The sequence below is a fragment of the Pyxicephalus adspersus genome, chromosome 1, assembly GCF_032062135.1.
Source record: "Pyxicephalus adspersus chromosome 1, UCB_Pads_2.0, whole genome shotgun sequence".
Lineage (NCBI taxonomy): Eukaryota > Metazoa > Chordata > Amphibia > Anura > Pyxicephalidae > Pyxicephalus > Pyxicephalus adspersus.
In genome coordinates this window covers 2,293,845-2,310,048 of record NC_092858.1, presented here as the reverse complement: position 1 = coordinate 2,310,048, position 16,204 = coordinate 2,293,845, and the positions used below count along the sequence as shown (strand labels likewise).

Here is a 16,204-nt window from a genome sequence, read left to right as displayed (position 1 = left end):
GAAAGAGAGATAATAGGAGAGAGAATAAAACAAGAAAACAAGATTAGAATTTTATATTGACAGAGAATTTATAAATTAATTTCCCCATCAATTTGTCTGAAATTTGCTGAATGGGGTTCAAATTTCTCTACACCAGTGGTCTTTTCAGGTCGGCGGACCACTAAAATCACTGGCTCCCGACCGCTGCCCTAGACTTCTCTTTCAGATCCTATTAAAACACCTCCCGTCGCCCCTTTTCCCCTGGGCTGATTTATTATATGTGTTTGTTTTTGTTCTTTTTTTTTTTATTATTTGTTGTCCAAGATTATTGGTTTACACTCTGTGCCATTTGCTTCCGCTAGCGGATATGTAGCTGCTTTTATACGGGTTCAATATGTGCTATATGGTCCCTTTTGGACTAATATGCTTTTTGTTATATTTTTCTGGGTATATGCAGCTTTCTGGTTATTTACTTCTGTTAACGCAAAGCCTATACTGTTATGCTTGAAATGTTATACGCGTTGTATGTCTGATTTCTTTGTTATGTTTATTTGTTTTTTGTTTTTTTTTCCTCTCTCTGAAAATTCAATAAAATCTGATTGAAAGAAAACAATGACTCAAATGGCATATCTGTCACAATAGGAAATGCAATTTGAGCAAAAATATATTATGAATAAATGCAAAGTGTATTGATGAGGGAATAATTTATAAATAGAACCCAATGTATTCCTCCATAGTGTAAAGTCAGCCAATTACTTTCACTTTTTTTTTTACTCTGTCCATCCTTAATGTAAAGTATTCTATTATTTTTCTTTAATGTAAATCCCTATAAAATGTAGTATTAGTTGGTCTAATTCAGCTGATCTTGTTCTTGTAATGTTGAGAACATTTTGCAGCCTTCCAAGCGGCTTCTTCACTTCTTGCAGTGTAGGAAACACCCCGGCATTTCTATCCACACAGCACAAACACCTTCATCCAATCACCATGGTATGTGACACTGCGGGTGGTAATTGTCCAAGATCTGGAGGTGTGAAATGTGTTGAACCACCCTGTTCTATTCACATAATCCCATCCTTGGTGTTAGGAAGTCTCCATAGATGTTACACCTTTGCATTTCATAAGTGAAGATTAAAATTGTTTTCAAAATGCTGCCATAGAGATGTTAGGTGCATTATAGGTGGAAGGCAGATGGTGTAGAAGGCCCTCACCCCATTCAGAAGATTGTTGTTTCTATTTGACATCTTTTGTAGGGTTGTTTTTATTTGGCCTCTTTTACGACTTTCCCAAACCAGTTGTCCTCTCCAAATATTCACCTGATTGTCCTGGAATGAATGTCCCCTGTATCATTTCCCCTTCTATGCTGGGCCATTGTTTTTTAGGAGGTTGTTTCGTCTCCCTGATGTCCATGAGGTCTTTGCATTCCTACACTGCACTCTACGTACCAAGTCTCATCCCTTGTGTTTGGGTATTGGGTCCTATGGGTTGTGGAAGTCAAAAAGCGGATACTGGTCTGTGTGAGTTGGTTTCTTGTAGACCTTAATGTTCAAATAACCCCCCTCAACCTTGACAAGTAACATTCAATCCAAAAAGAGTAATTTTCTGTTGGGTTTTCCCAATTTTAATGCATTTGTCCACATGTTCAAGCTTGCATCCCCAATGTTCTAATCTTGACCCAAAATATCCACAGACAGGTCCATAAATAATTGGACAGACAACTTTTTTCTAATATTGGTTCTGTACATTACTAAAATACATTTTAAATGAAACAACAGCAGTTGAACTTCAGCCTTTTAGATTCAAAATAGTGGGTTGAACAAAATGAATTGCATAAAAATGTGAGGAACTAAAGCTTTTTTTAACACAATCACATTTCAGGGGCTCAAACGTAATCAGACAAATTAAAAAGCTGAAAATAAAATGTTCATTTCTAATACTTAGTGGAAAACCCTTTGCTGGCAATGACAGCCCGTAGTCTTGTACTCATGAACATCACCAGATGCCGGGGTTCCTCCTTTTTAATGCTCTGCCAGGCCTTTACTGCAGCGGCTTTCAGTTGCTGTTTGTTTGTGGCCCTTTCTGTCTGAAGTTTAGTCTTCAACAAGTGAAATGCTGAATTGGGTTCAGATCAGGTGACTTGGCCATTCAAGAATATTCCACTTCTTTGCTTTAATAAACTCCAAAAGAAGTTTAAGCTCCGGATAAGGAAGGGATTCTTCACTGTAAGGTCTGTGAAAATGTGGAATCGGCTCCCTCAGGAAGGAGTTTCAGCAAATACTATAGATTGCTTTAGGAAAAAGCTGGATGATTTCTAGACGCACAGAATATAACTGGGGATTAAAGATTCAAATATACCAGAGACTGCTGATCCAGGGAACATCCAATTGTCTCATGGAATCAAGAAGGAATTTTTTTCCCCTGTTGGAGCAAATTGTACCCGGGATTTTTTTGCCTTCTTCTGGATCAGCTATGTCCATAGAGTTTTATATATGGGATATGATTATTTCCCTAGTGGTTGGACTTGATGGACTCTTTTTGCAACGTAACTATGTAATATACTTACCTGTCTGGAGGTTTATCTGATTGTCAAAAATCTATTCTTGTCCTAAATGTTTTCTTACAGTCTCAATAGGTTCTGCACTTGGTATACAGTTCAGGGGGTGGTGTACCATGTTGCTAACTAATTAGCAGCCAGATACTTAGCAATATTATATGTGCATATGATCAGTGGAACCTTGGGGAGTCTGTATAAGCATTGTTTAGCTTGATGGTACAAAGTCTGATCAATGGCACCTTTTCCAGCTGCTGTAAACCTTTTCCTTGTCGGATCCCTCATTAGTGCCTCATAGGTATTAGCAGGAGAAGAATGGACACCTTTTAATAGTATTCAGGTGTAATCATGTCCAGGGTTTTATCTTCCCTTGGTGGCTGGCATGATAGCAATGCTTGAATCTATATAAGCAAAGAAGGAATATTCCTCGCTTGTGGGGTCAAATTGGAAAGAGGTGCACAGAAATCTGTGAAATGTCTTTAACATTGCAGGTGAATGTAACCAACTTCTACTGGATGTACAATGACCTGGTAAATGAGAAACTTCACAGACCTAATCCTATAACATTACACATTTATTATATCGTAAAGAATTAATTTCTTATGCTGCATATATCACTTACTGTGCAGAATACTATCAGTGAATCTTTATTAATGTCTGAATGATCGCCCCAGGATCCCTGCCTAACGCTGCCATGTCTTGTTTTCCTTCAACAAACCAATGAATGAATAACTAGATTGTAAGATACACATCTGCTGAACTGAAGGCATCATGAGAGAAAGGTAACCAGTGAGCATTCACCTTCTGAGATTAGGATATTCACCTGTTTCCTTTATTATCAATTTTAAAGGATAGGATGCCATTTCTATGAAGGTATATTAAACAATAGGACCAGTAAATTTCATCCTGCTCCAATTCAAATGTCAAACTTCAGATTATATATAATATGTTTTGGGGTCACAATGGGTCCATGCATAGTAAGTTTGTGATAGACTTTAGTTATTGTTGAATATGAAGCTCAGCTGGTTTGATATAAATTGCTTTAGGCCCTATATAGCTCAGTGTTCTCCCCAGACCCTTTTAGCTGGGTGCACCGCCCAGCACTTTTCAGTAACCACCCGGCTGTTTTTGGTCACAATACCGGGGCTGCCACCCACCTACAGCTTCTTCACACCCGGCTCAAAAACTATTTTGATGGATGTGATCTCAGATTTTTGTTAATCAGATGCTCTCTAATCACAAATGTATAGGAAGGAGCCGTCTTATACAAGACTCGGTGTTTCTGAATGTACGATATGTCATTGGATTAAATCGCATTACCCGCCTCTCCCTCACATTAAGGCAAGGCTCTCACCTCGATCTTCTGGAAAGAGTTGGTGATCATGGCAATAAGCATGTTGAGTAGGACAATCACCATAATAATGGTAAATATTCCATACAGTGCCCGACCAACGAATTCCGCCACAACGTAATGGTTCATGTCCACAGCCGTCCTCTCCACCATCTGGAACATCGTCCAGAAGAGGAATTGGAAGGTCTCATTGAAGCTAAAAATGCCAAGAGACAAGAGGTAAAAATTTTACAGGAAGGACCGACAAACACAAACAGAATGTACCTGCTCTCTGGACTCTAACATGGGTTTATATGTGAAATGTATATTTTATATATAATAATTATTATTATTATTAAACAGGATTTATATAGCGCCAACATATTACGCAGCGCTGTACATTAAATAGGGATTGCAAATGACAGACTAATACAGACAGTGATACAGGAGGAGAGGACCCTGCCCCGAAGAGCTTACAATCTAGTAGGTGGGGGAATTTCACACACAAAGGATGTGAGATATGTAGTGTGGGAAGTAGTGATGGTTTCAAATGACAGAAGAAGCCGGGTAGGCAAGTTTGAAAAAATGAGTTTTGAGCGCTCTTTTAAATGAGCAGAAAGTAGGAGCAAGCCGAATAGGACGAGGAAGACCATTCCAGAGAGTCGGGGCAGCTCTAGAGAAGTCTTGTATCCGTGCGTGTGATGAGGTTATGAGTGAGGAAGTCATTAGTAGGTCATTGGAGGAGTGGAGAGAGCGGCAAGGGGAGTATTTTTTAACCATGTCAGAAATGTAAGTGGGACAATAACTGTGGAGGGATTTGAAGGCAAAGCACAGGAGCTTAAATTTGATTCTAAGGTGAAATGGAAGCCAATGGAGAGAACTACAAAGAGATGCAGCGGAAGAGGAGCGGAGGGAAGGATGGATGAGTCTGGCTGCAGCATTCATAATAGATTATAGAGGAGAGAGTCAGGTTAGTGGAATACCAGCGAGAAGGATGTTACAGTAGTCCAGACGAGAAATGATAAGAGCGTGTACAAGGAGTTTGGTGGTCTCAGGGGACAGGTAGGGGCGGATTTTGGAGATGTTGCGTAGGTGAAAGTGACAGGACCTGGAAATGTTCTGAATATGGGGGGTGAATGAGAAGGCCGAGTCAAAGGTGACACCAAGACAACGTGCCTGAGGGGAGGGCCGAATAATAGTGTTGTTAACAGTTAGATATATGTCAGGGGGGGATTTGGAGTTTGAGGGGGGGATGATGATGAGTTCTGTTTTATCCAGGTTGAGTTTCAGGAATCGGTCAGACATCCATGATGAGATGGCTGACAGGCAGCATGAGACCTTATCCAGGACTGAGGGAGACAGGTCAGGGGTGGACAGATAGATTTGGGTGTAATCAGCATACAGATGGTACTGTATGCCAAAGGAGGATATGAGACTACCGAGAGAGGAGGTGTACAGAGAAAAGAGAACCGGTCCAAGGACTGACCCTTGGGGGACACCAACAGGGAGGAGAGTGGGTGAGGAGGAGTTACCATTGGAAGAAACTTGAAAGGAGCGGTCAGACAGATAGGAAGCAAACCAAGAGAGAGCAGTGTCACAGATACCAATGGAGTGCATGATTTGTATTAGAAGGGGATGATCAACAGTGTCAGAGGAAAGGAGAAGGAGCAGGGAAAAGTTGCCTTGAGACTTAGCTCTGATGAGGACATTGGACACTTTAGTAAGGGCTGTTTCAGTGGAGTGGGCAGCTCTAAAACCAGACTGGAGGGGGTCAAGGAGAGGGTTGGTGCTCAGGTAATGGGGGAGTGTTTTGTAGACAAGGCGTCCAAGGAGTTTGGAGATATATGGGAGAAGGGAGATAGGGCGGTAGTTGGAGGGTAGGGAGGGGTCCAGTGAGGGTTTCTTTAGGATAGGGAGAATTATGGCATGTTTAAAAGCTGAGGGGTAGTTACCAGTAGAAAGGGAGAGATTGAATAGTTCGGTTAGGGCAGGGGCCAGGGTGGAGGAATGGGCACGGAGTAGATCAGAATGTCCTTCATTCTGTTTCCTGACATTTCTAGACTGGTCTGATTACGTTATTTGTCTTTTGTCTTCTTCTTTGATGATGGACATGTGAAATACTGTATTCCTTCTTCTAACAAGACCCGGGAGGCGGGTCCATGACAGCCTGGTTTTATGGGATGCAAGTGGAACGAGACTGGCTGTCATTCAAGCCAGAAGATTGAGGACATCTTGTGGAAGTTACAAGTACTGCAGGGGACATCTTTGAATTAAATTTATATATAGTTATATATGAAATGTTGTGTATGGCTGTCAAAATTTCTGATTTATAGACAGCAATTGGAGCTCAACGCTCCTTTTCACATTTGCAAGGAAACATAAAAGCTCAAATGCAGAAAAAAAAGTGAAAGACTGTTTTAAAGCATCCACTAGCCTTTGCTTTCTAATGTTATTCTTTAATTTTTACACTTTCTGAAATGTTCAGCTAACCTAAAAACATAATGTTTACAGAGCTCAATGGGTCAAGCTGAAATTTACACATGTGAATGAGTTAGAGAAGTGACTCTTGCTTTTACTTTATAGAGCTCACAATGTTCCATGATACTGGTGCCATGGCTGCACAGTTTATTGGAATGTATACTGGAGTGGAAGCAATGGCCTCTCTGTAAGTGACTGACACTGCCCCAGAGCAAGAGATTTCCAATCAGCAGGGAGTGGGAGGATTTCTGATTAGAGCTCTCTACCTCTGACCCAGAAGGAGACATGTAGGACCTCTATAGGCGTAGACCATGGAGTACTTACTTGCCCAGCTTGTCTGACTCAGTGTAGTTGACGTAGATGTTGTTGAGGCCACACAGGAAGGCGGTGAGGATAATCATCAAAATAAACATAAACCTAGAGATTGAAGACAGAGGGCGACACAAATAATCATAGTTATTTCAGCACATTGATCCACATATTAGTATATCTGCGGTGTGAGATCATCTCAGGGACTGTTGTCTCTGTCAGTCTCCCCAAATATGGGGTAAAATTTGGTGATGTCACCATTGTGCGGCTCACTGTTCTTGCTGGAGCGGCAGCTGTACCTGAAGACCTGCAATGCAAGAATCTCCCTGCTTCATCCTTTCTGTGATCTGAGTGTCCTCCTCCTCTTTCATTACCCCAACAGTCATCCATAGGGTAATTTATTTGGGGGAAGCTCTAACAAAAGGAAGAAAAGCCCTGCTCCTACCAATATGGCTAACTCTATACAGAGACACGAGGCAAGGAAAGTGAGAAATGGAACCTCAGCTGCAGGGAAAACACGGGCAAAAGTAGTGGCTCGTCCTCCACTTGTCTTTTAAGGTACAGGTCCTCCTAAAAAAGTCACTGACCAAGGGCAAATAATAAGGTCAGGAGCCCTCCTTCACTACCTCCGGACTTGTCTCTGATCACTGATTCACATATCTCTGAGATAAGGATAAGAGTTTGTGTGTGGAGAGCCTGATCATCAGGAAAGTTAGGGGCCCCAATACAGTGCCTGATTTGGTGTCAGGAGTTCCTTTCAGGTGGTTTGGTCAGAGATCAGGGGTTAAAACTTTTCTCTTATCTCAGGAATAGGACATATAAGAAGCAAAGATCCAAAGCTGGTATGAAAGGTTCAGAAATACAAGTTTAAACAGAAAGCCGACACGTTTTGGAGCTTGTGAGTGACTTCATCAGGGCTAGAAGAGCCAATAATGCAAATGAGCTTGTGGGAGGGGATACTAAAATATAAGTGGACATCACAACCCATCTGTAGGGTAAAACTTTACTGTGACACTAAATACATGTATATAAAAGTATGGTAAAACAGTAATTACACTACAAGGATAGAATTGTATCACAAACTGCAACAAGGATAAGATACACTGAGGTTAGGAATATCATCGGGCTCTTTTATCTATAAGTAAGTATTTGCAGATACCACATCTCTATTCCTTATACAGTCCATTGCAGGATTTTCCCCAGAAATTTTGAAAATCTGGGTGGGAAAAAGATGTGGGTGGGTGGTTACAGAAAAGTGCTGGGTGGTGCGCCCAGCTGAAACAGGCTGGGGAGAACAGTGTATTGTTTTTGCAAAGATTTGAGTAAGGGCTCCACTTGGAAACTCACACTGAGAGAATATGTAGGCTGACCATGTTTGACCTCTTCCTGTGAAAATTCTAGTTGCTGGGCTGTCGTGCTGTGTCCATGGCTTTAATAGTTTCTGAGTCACAAACCAGGACAGGTAGGCCAGATAATACTGGAACTTCAGCCAACTCTTTTCTCCCTTTACCTGTCATTTCCTGCTGTCCACACACTTTCTGATAATACAATTCTATGGGAGTAGCACAATGGGGTATGATGAGGTAAACCTTCCACTCATTATTAGAAAACTAGAATTGGCTCTGAGGTTTGGCATGGAGGAGGATAGACAGGAGAGGAATATCTTCTTGTATTATATACTGCTCATCAGATTTCTAACCAATAAAAACTTCCAGTATTCTGCAATAGAAGGGGTAACATATTCAGGTGGTACGCGCCTCCTACCCCCCCCTCCCCCACTCTTGGGAATTGGACACTTAGGGGAGTTTTGGATGTTTGTGTCCCAGGCTGTGCACTGTGGATTCTTTCTACACCCCCGACATAAATGCTAAATCGGGGTCGGAAAAAAGAACGAAGCCCTGCAGAAATATTGAGTGTAATAGAATCTAATGAAGACTACGGCACTGGAATGGAGGGCCACCAATAAAATGGGGAAGACATTTCTTCTCCCATCATTTGATTGGAGGCCTTACAGGCTCTTCTAAAGCCCCGCCTTTAGGGAACTTTTTCTCTTGCAGGAAACTGGAGCTTTCTAAGCACCGCCCCAGAGGTTCCCCATTTCTCACCTGATCATGTCATCAATCATTTTGCCAATGGAGATCTGTAGGGTCCCGAGGGTCTCATGTGCAGGGAGGATATAGGCTAAACGGGTGAAGCTCAGCATGCTGGTAACGGCAAAAAGAACCTCAGCAATAAACTGCGGGTCCTCTGTGTTCCACTCTGGGCGGCCTATGGGAGGAAAAATAAAAAATGTCTTTTATAGAATAGTTATTTAACCTAAATGTAATTTGCCAACTTATAATACAGGGTTTGCATTCTCACTGTACAGCCTTAACATCTCGGGTTCATATCATGGGCAGGATATTAAATACAGAATACAGAGTACTGCATGGGGTTTGTGGGATTCCTCTGGGCACTCCTACCCCGTGCCTTACCTCCCACATCCCAAAAACATACTGGCATATTACCGGTGCCCACTCATATTGGAATTACCCATGACTATGATAGGGTCATCAGATGAGAGACAATCAGCGACATTATTATATTATTACACAATGACGTATTTATGTTGGGTGCATTGAAAGACAATGCATAGTGGTCCTGTATACATTTCCTTGCTTTACTTATCATGGACAGGACAAAATCATGAAAAAAAAATCCTTTTACAGTCAAATGGGAAATGACTTGATTAATAATAATTCTCATTCTCAGCCAGCAGGTGGCGATCACGGATTCTCTTTGCATGTTTTTAAGGCTCTTTAGTCCCATTGTTTAGTCATTGGCTTAAGCTTAAATTTTCAAAACTGAGGTGAGAATAGTATCTGCCCTCACCAGTGCAGTGATCTAATCTCTGTAAAACTCCATCTAATCCATTAAAAGCACGGCATAGAAAACATACAATCCATATAGACAGGATAACGTGTTTAAACCACAGGGGTCCATTGTATACCAGACACAACCCTAAATTTTATGTGATATATACTCATGGAAAAGGGAAACTAATGCAGCCATCACATCTTTAGAATGGCGTCCTCTGGCGTCTAGGGGCCAAAGGAAACACTAACAGCCCTGGTCATTGCATCTAACCTGCTTTGGTGAAGTAGAAGCAGGTGTCGGACTCCGGGTCCTCTTGGCAGGACATGTATCCCCGGACCCACACCAGGATCCGCAGGGAGAACGAGGCCAGGTACATGCTGATGGTGACAATGTCCAGGAAGTTCCACCAGTCCAGGAAGTAACTCCTCAGTCCTTCAATCCAGACTTCCTTACATTCATGCCACAAAAACCCTGCAGACACGGAGAGTAGAGGTTATGGATCTCAGACTGTCATAGACATGGATATTAAAGTATATCCAATATTTCCCCAAGATCAGCCAATCAGGTCTGTATATTCAAGTCTGTAATAAAGCTGCCTGTGAATAGGAATATTCACCAGTGTTTCATTTTCTTGTGCCAAAGTAACCTTCATTGAGTAACCCCCATTTGGTTGCAGTGGTTTGTCCCATTGGCCTATACATCATTGAGACCGGTGAGACCACAGCAGACAATGGGGGAGAAGCTCTCCAGCACATTCTGTCCTATCCCACCAGGTCCTATACAAGCAACTGGATCATAACATATAAAAAGTTCAAGTGTTTTCATATTTTCATTTTTTATAAGGTGAGAACTCACAAAGACCCTCTTTAGTCGTCTCCCAGGAAGTAGGGGTTGCAGTCTTTTTAATATTCAGAACACTGCTCTGTGCATTAATATACTATTCAATGAAAGGCACTGTGGGGATGTCTCCTCAGGGGAGGGGCCCAGGACTCCCTGTACTCACATTACAGTCCTTTGTATTTTGGCTCAGAAGACTAGTGGCCAAAAAGAGGTATTGCAGAGGGCAGCTTTAGATTTTAAGCGTCAGTAAACCCATGAAATTTCATTTTACCATAACCTCTATACCTATTTTATTCTGTTTTTTTTTAAGCCTAAGGACCAAACTTTCCCTAAACAAAAATAATCAGGTTTGGGGCTTTAGAAGTTGGTAGTTGTGATTTTGAGATTGATATTCAAGATTTTGATTCAAGATGTGTTCATCAATGTAAGATCTAATAAATATGTTCCCATGAACTGACCAGCAACCCAGATCATGTGTAGCGAGTTTTGCCAGATGGTCTGGTCTCGGCCCTCGTATATGTCGTGTCTCCTCTCCATGATCAGAGACTCCAGCAAGAGGAAAATCAGGAACCACAAGTATGACGCGGAATGGAGAAGGAATTTTATCACCGGAATTTTCAGGACTTTCCCCACCTGAAACATGGACACAATACAAATAATATAGATGATGTTCTATGCTAACAATTTAAAAAAAATGCTCATGGGAGAACCTAGGTGATCCAGCAAAACTGGAATGAATTTTGAACCAGAATGAAGATTAAAAACATGTGCCCACTAATTACAAATGAGTTTAAAGAAATCCATTCAAGGTTTGCTTTATTTAAAAAAATAATTTTCTTGGAACTCAATGGACATGGCGACTTTTTACAACCCAACAACAAACAACACAATGTATCTGTCCGTCTGCTGGATCCAAAGCACCCTGACAGCAAACATACCTGCCACTCCCAATCTCCCCCAAATCCCTTATCCCCAGGACTCCCCCAGCTCCGGCATACCTTGGATTTCGGGGCCAGCCAGTAGATGAGGCACAGGAGTGGCATGGATAAGAAGATGGAGCAAGCAATGAAGAGTTTCCAAATCATATTACTGCCCCTCCACCCGGACAACTTCCCACTCCAGATGGAGGAGAGGACCTGCTGGCAGATGGGATGAGCCACAAACTGGAAGAAAAGAAAAACTTATTACAGCTAAACTTGATTTCCATACTTGGGACACCCCAAAGATTATTCCCTAGGACCCCCCCTTCCCCCCCAGCTAGGGCATACATTTGGATAAAAAGTTGGAGACATTAGAATAAAGAGGATCTTACCAGCCAAACTGGGTTCATAATATCCTTGCACTAATTTCCCGGACCTGTGCATCTGCTGTGCCTATTATGAAGAGTTCCCACCATTTTTGCACCTTTCCCAGGACATTATGAGGGGCTCCCACCATCCCTATATATCTAAGACATATAAGAACCCAGGGGCAGAATCAGCCCACTAAGAACCACCTATAGTTCAAACATGGATGATCACATTCACATGTGTATATATATATATATATATATTTGACCGGCTCCTGGCCATGGACAATCATTTTCGGTGACAAGGTGCACTGCTGGAGACTTTTACCCTTTTCTGTTTGTGGTTTACAGCAAGCCGCAGCCTGGCCAGGTTGGGAATCCCTTCTTCAAAGGCCTGATTATCCAACTCCTCCTCATCGCTGTCGTCTCCACAGTCGTTCAGCACCGCCGTAACTTCGCTCTGGTTGCGGCACATCCCCAGCAGCTCCACTGCAAACTCCTGACACACGTCTTCCAGGGCCAGGTACTCCGGCTGCAGGAATCACAGAAATGGAGTTTATTCATTGTTGTGTTTGGAGGGAATTGTTAGAGATCAGTGCCGGCCTCCACATCAGCTTCTCCTGCACTGCTGATTGGATGATGTTCAATTAAATCTACACACACCCTATCAATAAACATCTAGTATTTCCTTCCCATTGGTCCCATAAATATCCCATCATTAGTATTGATATATATTTTTATTAAGTTAAAAAAAACTGCAAATGATGCGACAATAAAACATTCTGTGCTCCCTGCCTGTGCTGTACTTTTATCATTTACATTGCACCCAGCATTCACTGTGCCATTCACATCAGAAGTGCAAATGGTGGCAGTGCAAAGGAAGGAAGAATAACAAAATGTATCATTTTTTTCTAAGTTGCCTTCCCGTTCTTCGTCTGTCTTTTAAAACCCTTGCTACTTCCCACCATTCCTTATCCCCCCTCCTTGTGTAAGACTTCCCCCACCTCCTAGATTGTAAGCTCTTCGGGGCAGGGTCCGCTCCACCTCCACCTCCTGTGTCACTGTCTGTATCACAATGTCATTTGCAACCCCTATTTAATGTACAGCGCTGTGTAATATGTTGGCGCTATATCAATTCTGTTTCTTATTATTATTATTATTATTAATAATAATAATAACATTAATATTTGTCTCTACAAGTACCACGTGCTGGGTATCTCCTCAGAGTACTCACATTTTTTATGTATTGCATAGAATGTTATACGAGGTTTGTCTATAAGATAAGGAGATTGAAATAATAACTTTTATTTATTTCTATGACAATTCTGTGTTTTTCCATTCAATATTCTCTCTATTCACAATGAAGCACCGGTGCCGTCTTGTTTCCCACTGGTGGAAGGTGAGGAGCAGATCAGTTTCTGATGTTTTTCATTCATTGACATAAAGTGAATTCCTTTAACCACTAATTCCAATTTATGAAAAAGAAATAAGCCCCAAGGTGCCAAATCTGGTGAATATGGAGGATGTTCCAGCGTAGTAATGTGTTTGTCGGTCACAGAAAGTGCTGTGTGAGAAGGAGCATTGTCCTGATGAAGAATGAAACCATTTCCCATATTTCTGCCGTCTTTTCCCGACTTTCTCTCGTCTTCCTTATAATATTGTTGGGTCACTGTTGTGCCTTCTGGAACCCATTCTGCCAAAATGTCGCCTTCATGTCACAAAACACGATGACATGGCTGTGAGTTTGGACTTTTTTGGTTCTTGGTGATGAAGGAGTTTCCATTGACTGTGGTTTGGTTTCAGCATCATACTGGAAGATCCGGGTTTCGGCACCAAGTGACGACTTTATGGAAAAGGTTCGGCTCAAGTTGTCAGCACAAATTTCTTTGCGGAGCTCTTATCGCTCAAATTGATGTGTTGCTCAACTTTGAAACGTCTCAGGGTTGCAGCACATGAGGGAAAACACAACGACATTGAATAGTGACTGACAACAAACTAAACGTCAGAGATTGCCGGGGTTTGTTCTGCGTGTTTGGAGAAGTTTACATATTCATGGCAAGAGATCAGAATCATCTCACGGCTTTGTGATAGAAACACAATCTCCTTATTTCATAGACAGACCTCATATACAACATTTTAGACCCCGCAATGTCTATACTCACACAGTCATAGGGAACAGTGGAAAGCAAAGTTGACCTATGTGGTCACAAAGTGCTCCACTGGTTGCAATGGGGATCGCTAATTGTCAAGCTGCTCCTACAACTCCCCTATACATTGGCATTAGTGTTGGTAAAACAAACCTTAAATTCCGGTTCTTTCCTGGAAAGGCGTTTGAGCTCCCGGCTCAGCTTGAAGGCCCTCAACATGGCGTCTTCGCTGGCGATGGACAGATAGGCCCTGCTGGCTATACCTTTGTATGTGTTGATGCGGGACAGCGAGAATTTCAGCAGATCGTATTTGCGTCCATTGCTGCACTCCAGGCACGTGCAGGATATCTTGTGTGGAGTTGTGATGATGTGACCTTTCTTCATCAACATCTCCACAATCTCATAGAGATCCTTCTCACAGGCCAGGGTCAGCGGAGTCACCCCGGGAGCAAAACGGGAATTGTCAATGGAGTTGTCAAAGAAAGCCAAAGAGAACGACTTTATGTCCATTTTGATTCCTTTCTCCTGATCTAGTCGGTCCAGCAGCATTTTCACCACGTGAGGTTGGTTAGTGTCCACGGCCACCAGCAAAGCTTCATGGATCTGTCTGAAGTCAAACTTTACACAATGCAGCAGGGTCTTCATGATTTCCTCATTGCCGGTCCGGATGGCGAGATTGAGAGCTTCTCGCCATGAGCGATCCTCACTGTCATCCAACTGTCGCAGGATCCCATCGCTGACCTGTAGGAGCTGCTGGACTTGGATGAGGTTCCCATCATGAATGGCATTGATGAGCGACACCGGAAACTTCAGCTTCTTGTTGATGATCTCCCTCCAATTGGCTGGCTGGGGAATTGAAGAAACAGAACACGTTAATGAATCGAGAGAAGGTCAAAGTGAAGGATGGAAAAAGCATACAGATGTAAGGAATACGCTCACAACTGATGGAACTTTAATTTGGTCCTTACATCATATCATACAATAATAGAATAAGTTACAATAGAATACAATACAATACAATAATAGAATACAATAATAGATTACAATAATTACAATAGAATAATAGAATAAAACGACAAGTCAATCTTCATGTCAACAACTTAAATTTCAAGGTGAAAATTAGGACAATGTACAAAATATATATCCACAATTCACATTTGTTTTCACAAATGAGGCACAAACTGCTCATTGCTCCAGGAACCCCTAGCACAGAGGTGTCAAACTCGAGGGCCAAATCTGGCCCCCAACATTTTTTTTTTTGGCCTAAATATGAACTTCAGTTGGCCCACCGTGCATTAAAATAGCGTCGCTACTACAATTCCCGGCATCACTCGGGTCTATAGACCAGCGGGCTCTTTGCCTTTGCATGGCCCCGCATTGGACTGTTTTATAGACACTGGGAATTGTAGTAGCGGTGCTATTTCAGTTTCAAGGTTGGCCCGCGACTTTGTCTAAGTTTTTCTTTTTGGCCCCCTATGTATTTCAGTTTGACACCCCTGCCATTAGATGATCTGCAATCTGCAAATATATGATTACTATTTCTAGAGAATTCCAGCCTCTGAAGTATTGTTGTCGTATAGGAGAAGTGAAGTGCATTCTGTGATCGGAGTATATATCATATACAGGGCTTTATAAAGGGAATAAACTAAATTTTGTGCTGTGTTTTCTACGAGCGCTTTTGTTTTCCTGAAAATGCGAGAACAAAATGTAATATATTGCAACATTACTTATTTTTACCTATACTGATTGCTATGATGGGGTCCTTTACTTTACCAGAGATACTGACATTCAGTCATTATTAGCAATGTAAGGGGAAATATGTTACAGAGTACTGCAGTCTGTATATTACTACACAAACCATAGTCCTGGGCCCTGCACTCTGTACACTGAGCTGTGCATTACACAATCCTGGCCCCTGCACTCTGTACACCAAGATGTACATTACATAATTCCAGCTCCTGCATTCTGTACACTGAGCTGTAGATGACAAAATCCTGCCCCCAGCACTCTGTACACTTAGCTGTGCAATACATAACCCTAACTTCTGCACCCTGTAAACTGAGCTGTACATTACAAAATCCCAACTTCTGCATTCTGTACACTGAGCTGTACATTATATATATATTCCTGGCCCCTGCACTCTGTACACTGAGCTGTACATTGCACCGTCCTCTGTACATTATGTTGTACATGACTAAATTCTAACCCTTGCACTATGTACATTGTTCTGCACCTTAGAAAGTCCTGACATGACCACACTAAGTTAGGAAGCACTGAAAGAATGATTATAACCACACAATACTAAAGATTATTAGAAGACCTTCACGTAACAGAGTAATATGAGCACTGCAAAGTTCTACACGTTTCGCAGGTCTCAATTCTCAGCTTCTTCAGCATATGCAGATATTTTCACATATCATCCAATATAA

At 41.9% G+C, this 16,204-nt stretch overlaps 1 protein-coding gene across 1 annotated transcript in view; it reads right to left on the bottom strand.

Moving 5' to 3' along the window:
- LOC140321798 (short transient receptor potential channel 2-like) overlaps positions 1-16,204 on the bottom strand; it is a 23,106-nt gene that overhangs the window by 3,637 nt on the left and 3,265 nt on the right. The window contains exons 2-10 of the mRNA XM_072398583.1: positions 13,929-14,621; positions 11,957-12,160; positions 11,339-11,503; positions 10,799-10,973; positions 9,771-9,971; positions 8,750-8,912; positions 6,660-6,752; positions 3,882-4,074; positions 2,540-2,555 (exon numbers count right to left, since the gene is read on the bottom strand). Of these exons, the coding sequence (XP_072254684.1) occupies positions 2,540-2,555; positions 3,882-4,074; positions 6,660-6,752; positions 8,750-8,912; positions 9,771-9,971; positions 10,799-10,973; positions 11,339-11,503; positions 11,957-12,160; positions 13,929-14,621 (1,903 nt within the window). The remainder of the gene's footprint in view (positions 1-2,539; positions 2,556-3,881; positions 4,075-6,659; positions 6,753-8,749; positions 8,913-9,770; positions 9,972-10,798; positions 10,974-11,338; positions 11,504-11,956; positions 12,161-13,928; positions 14,622-16,204) is intronic.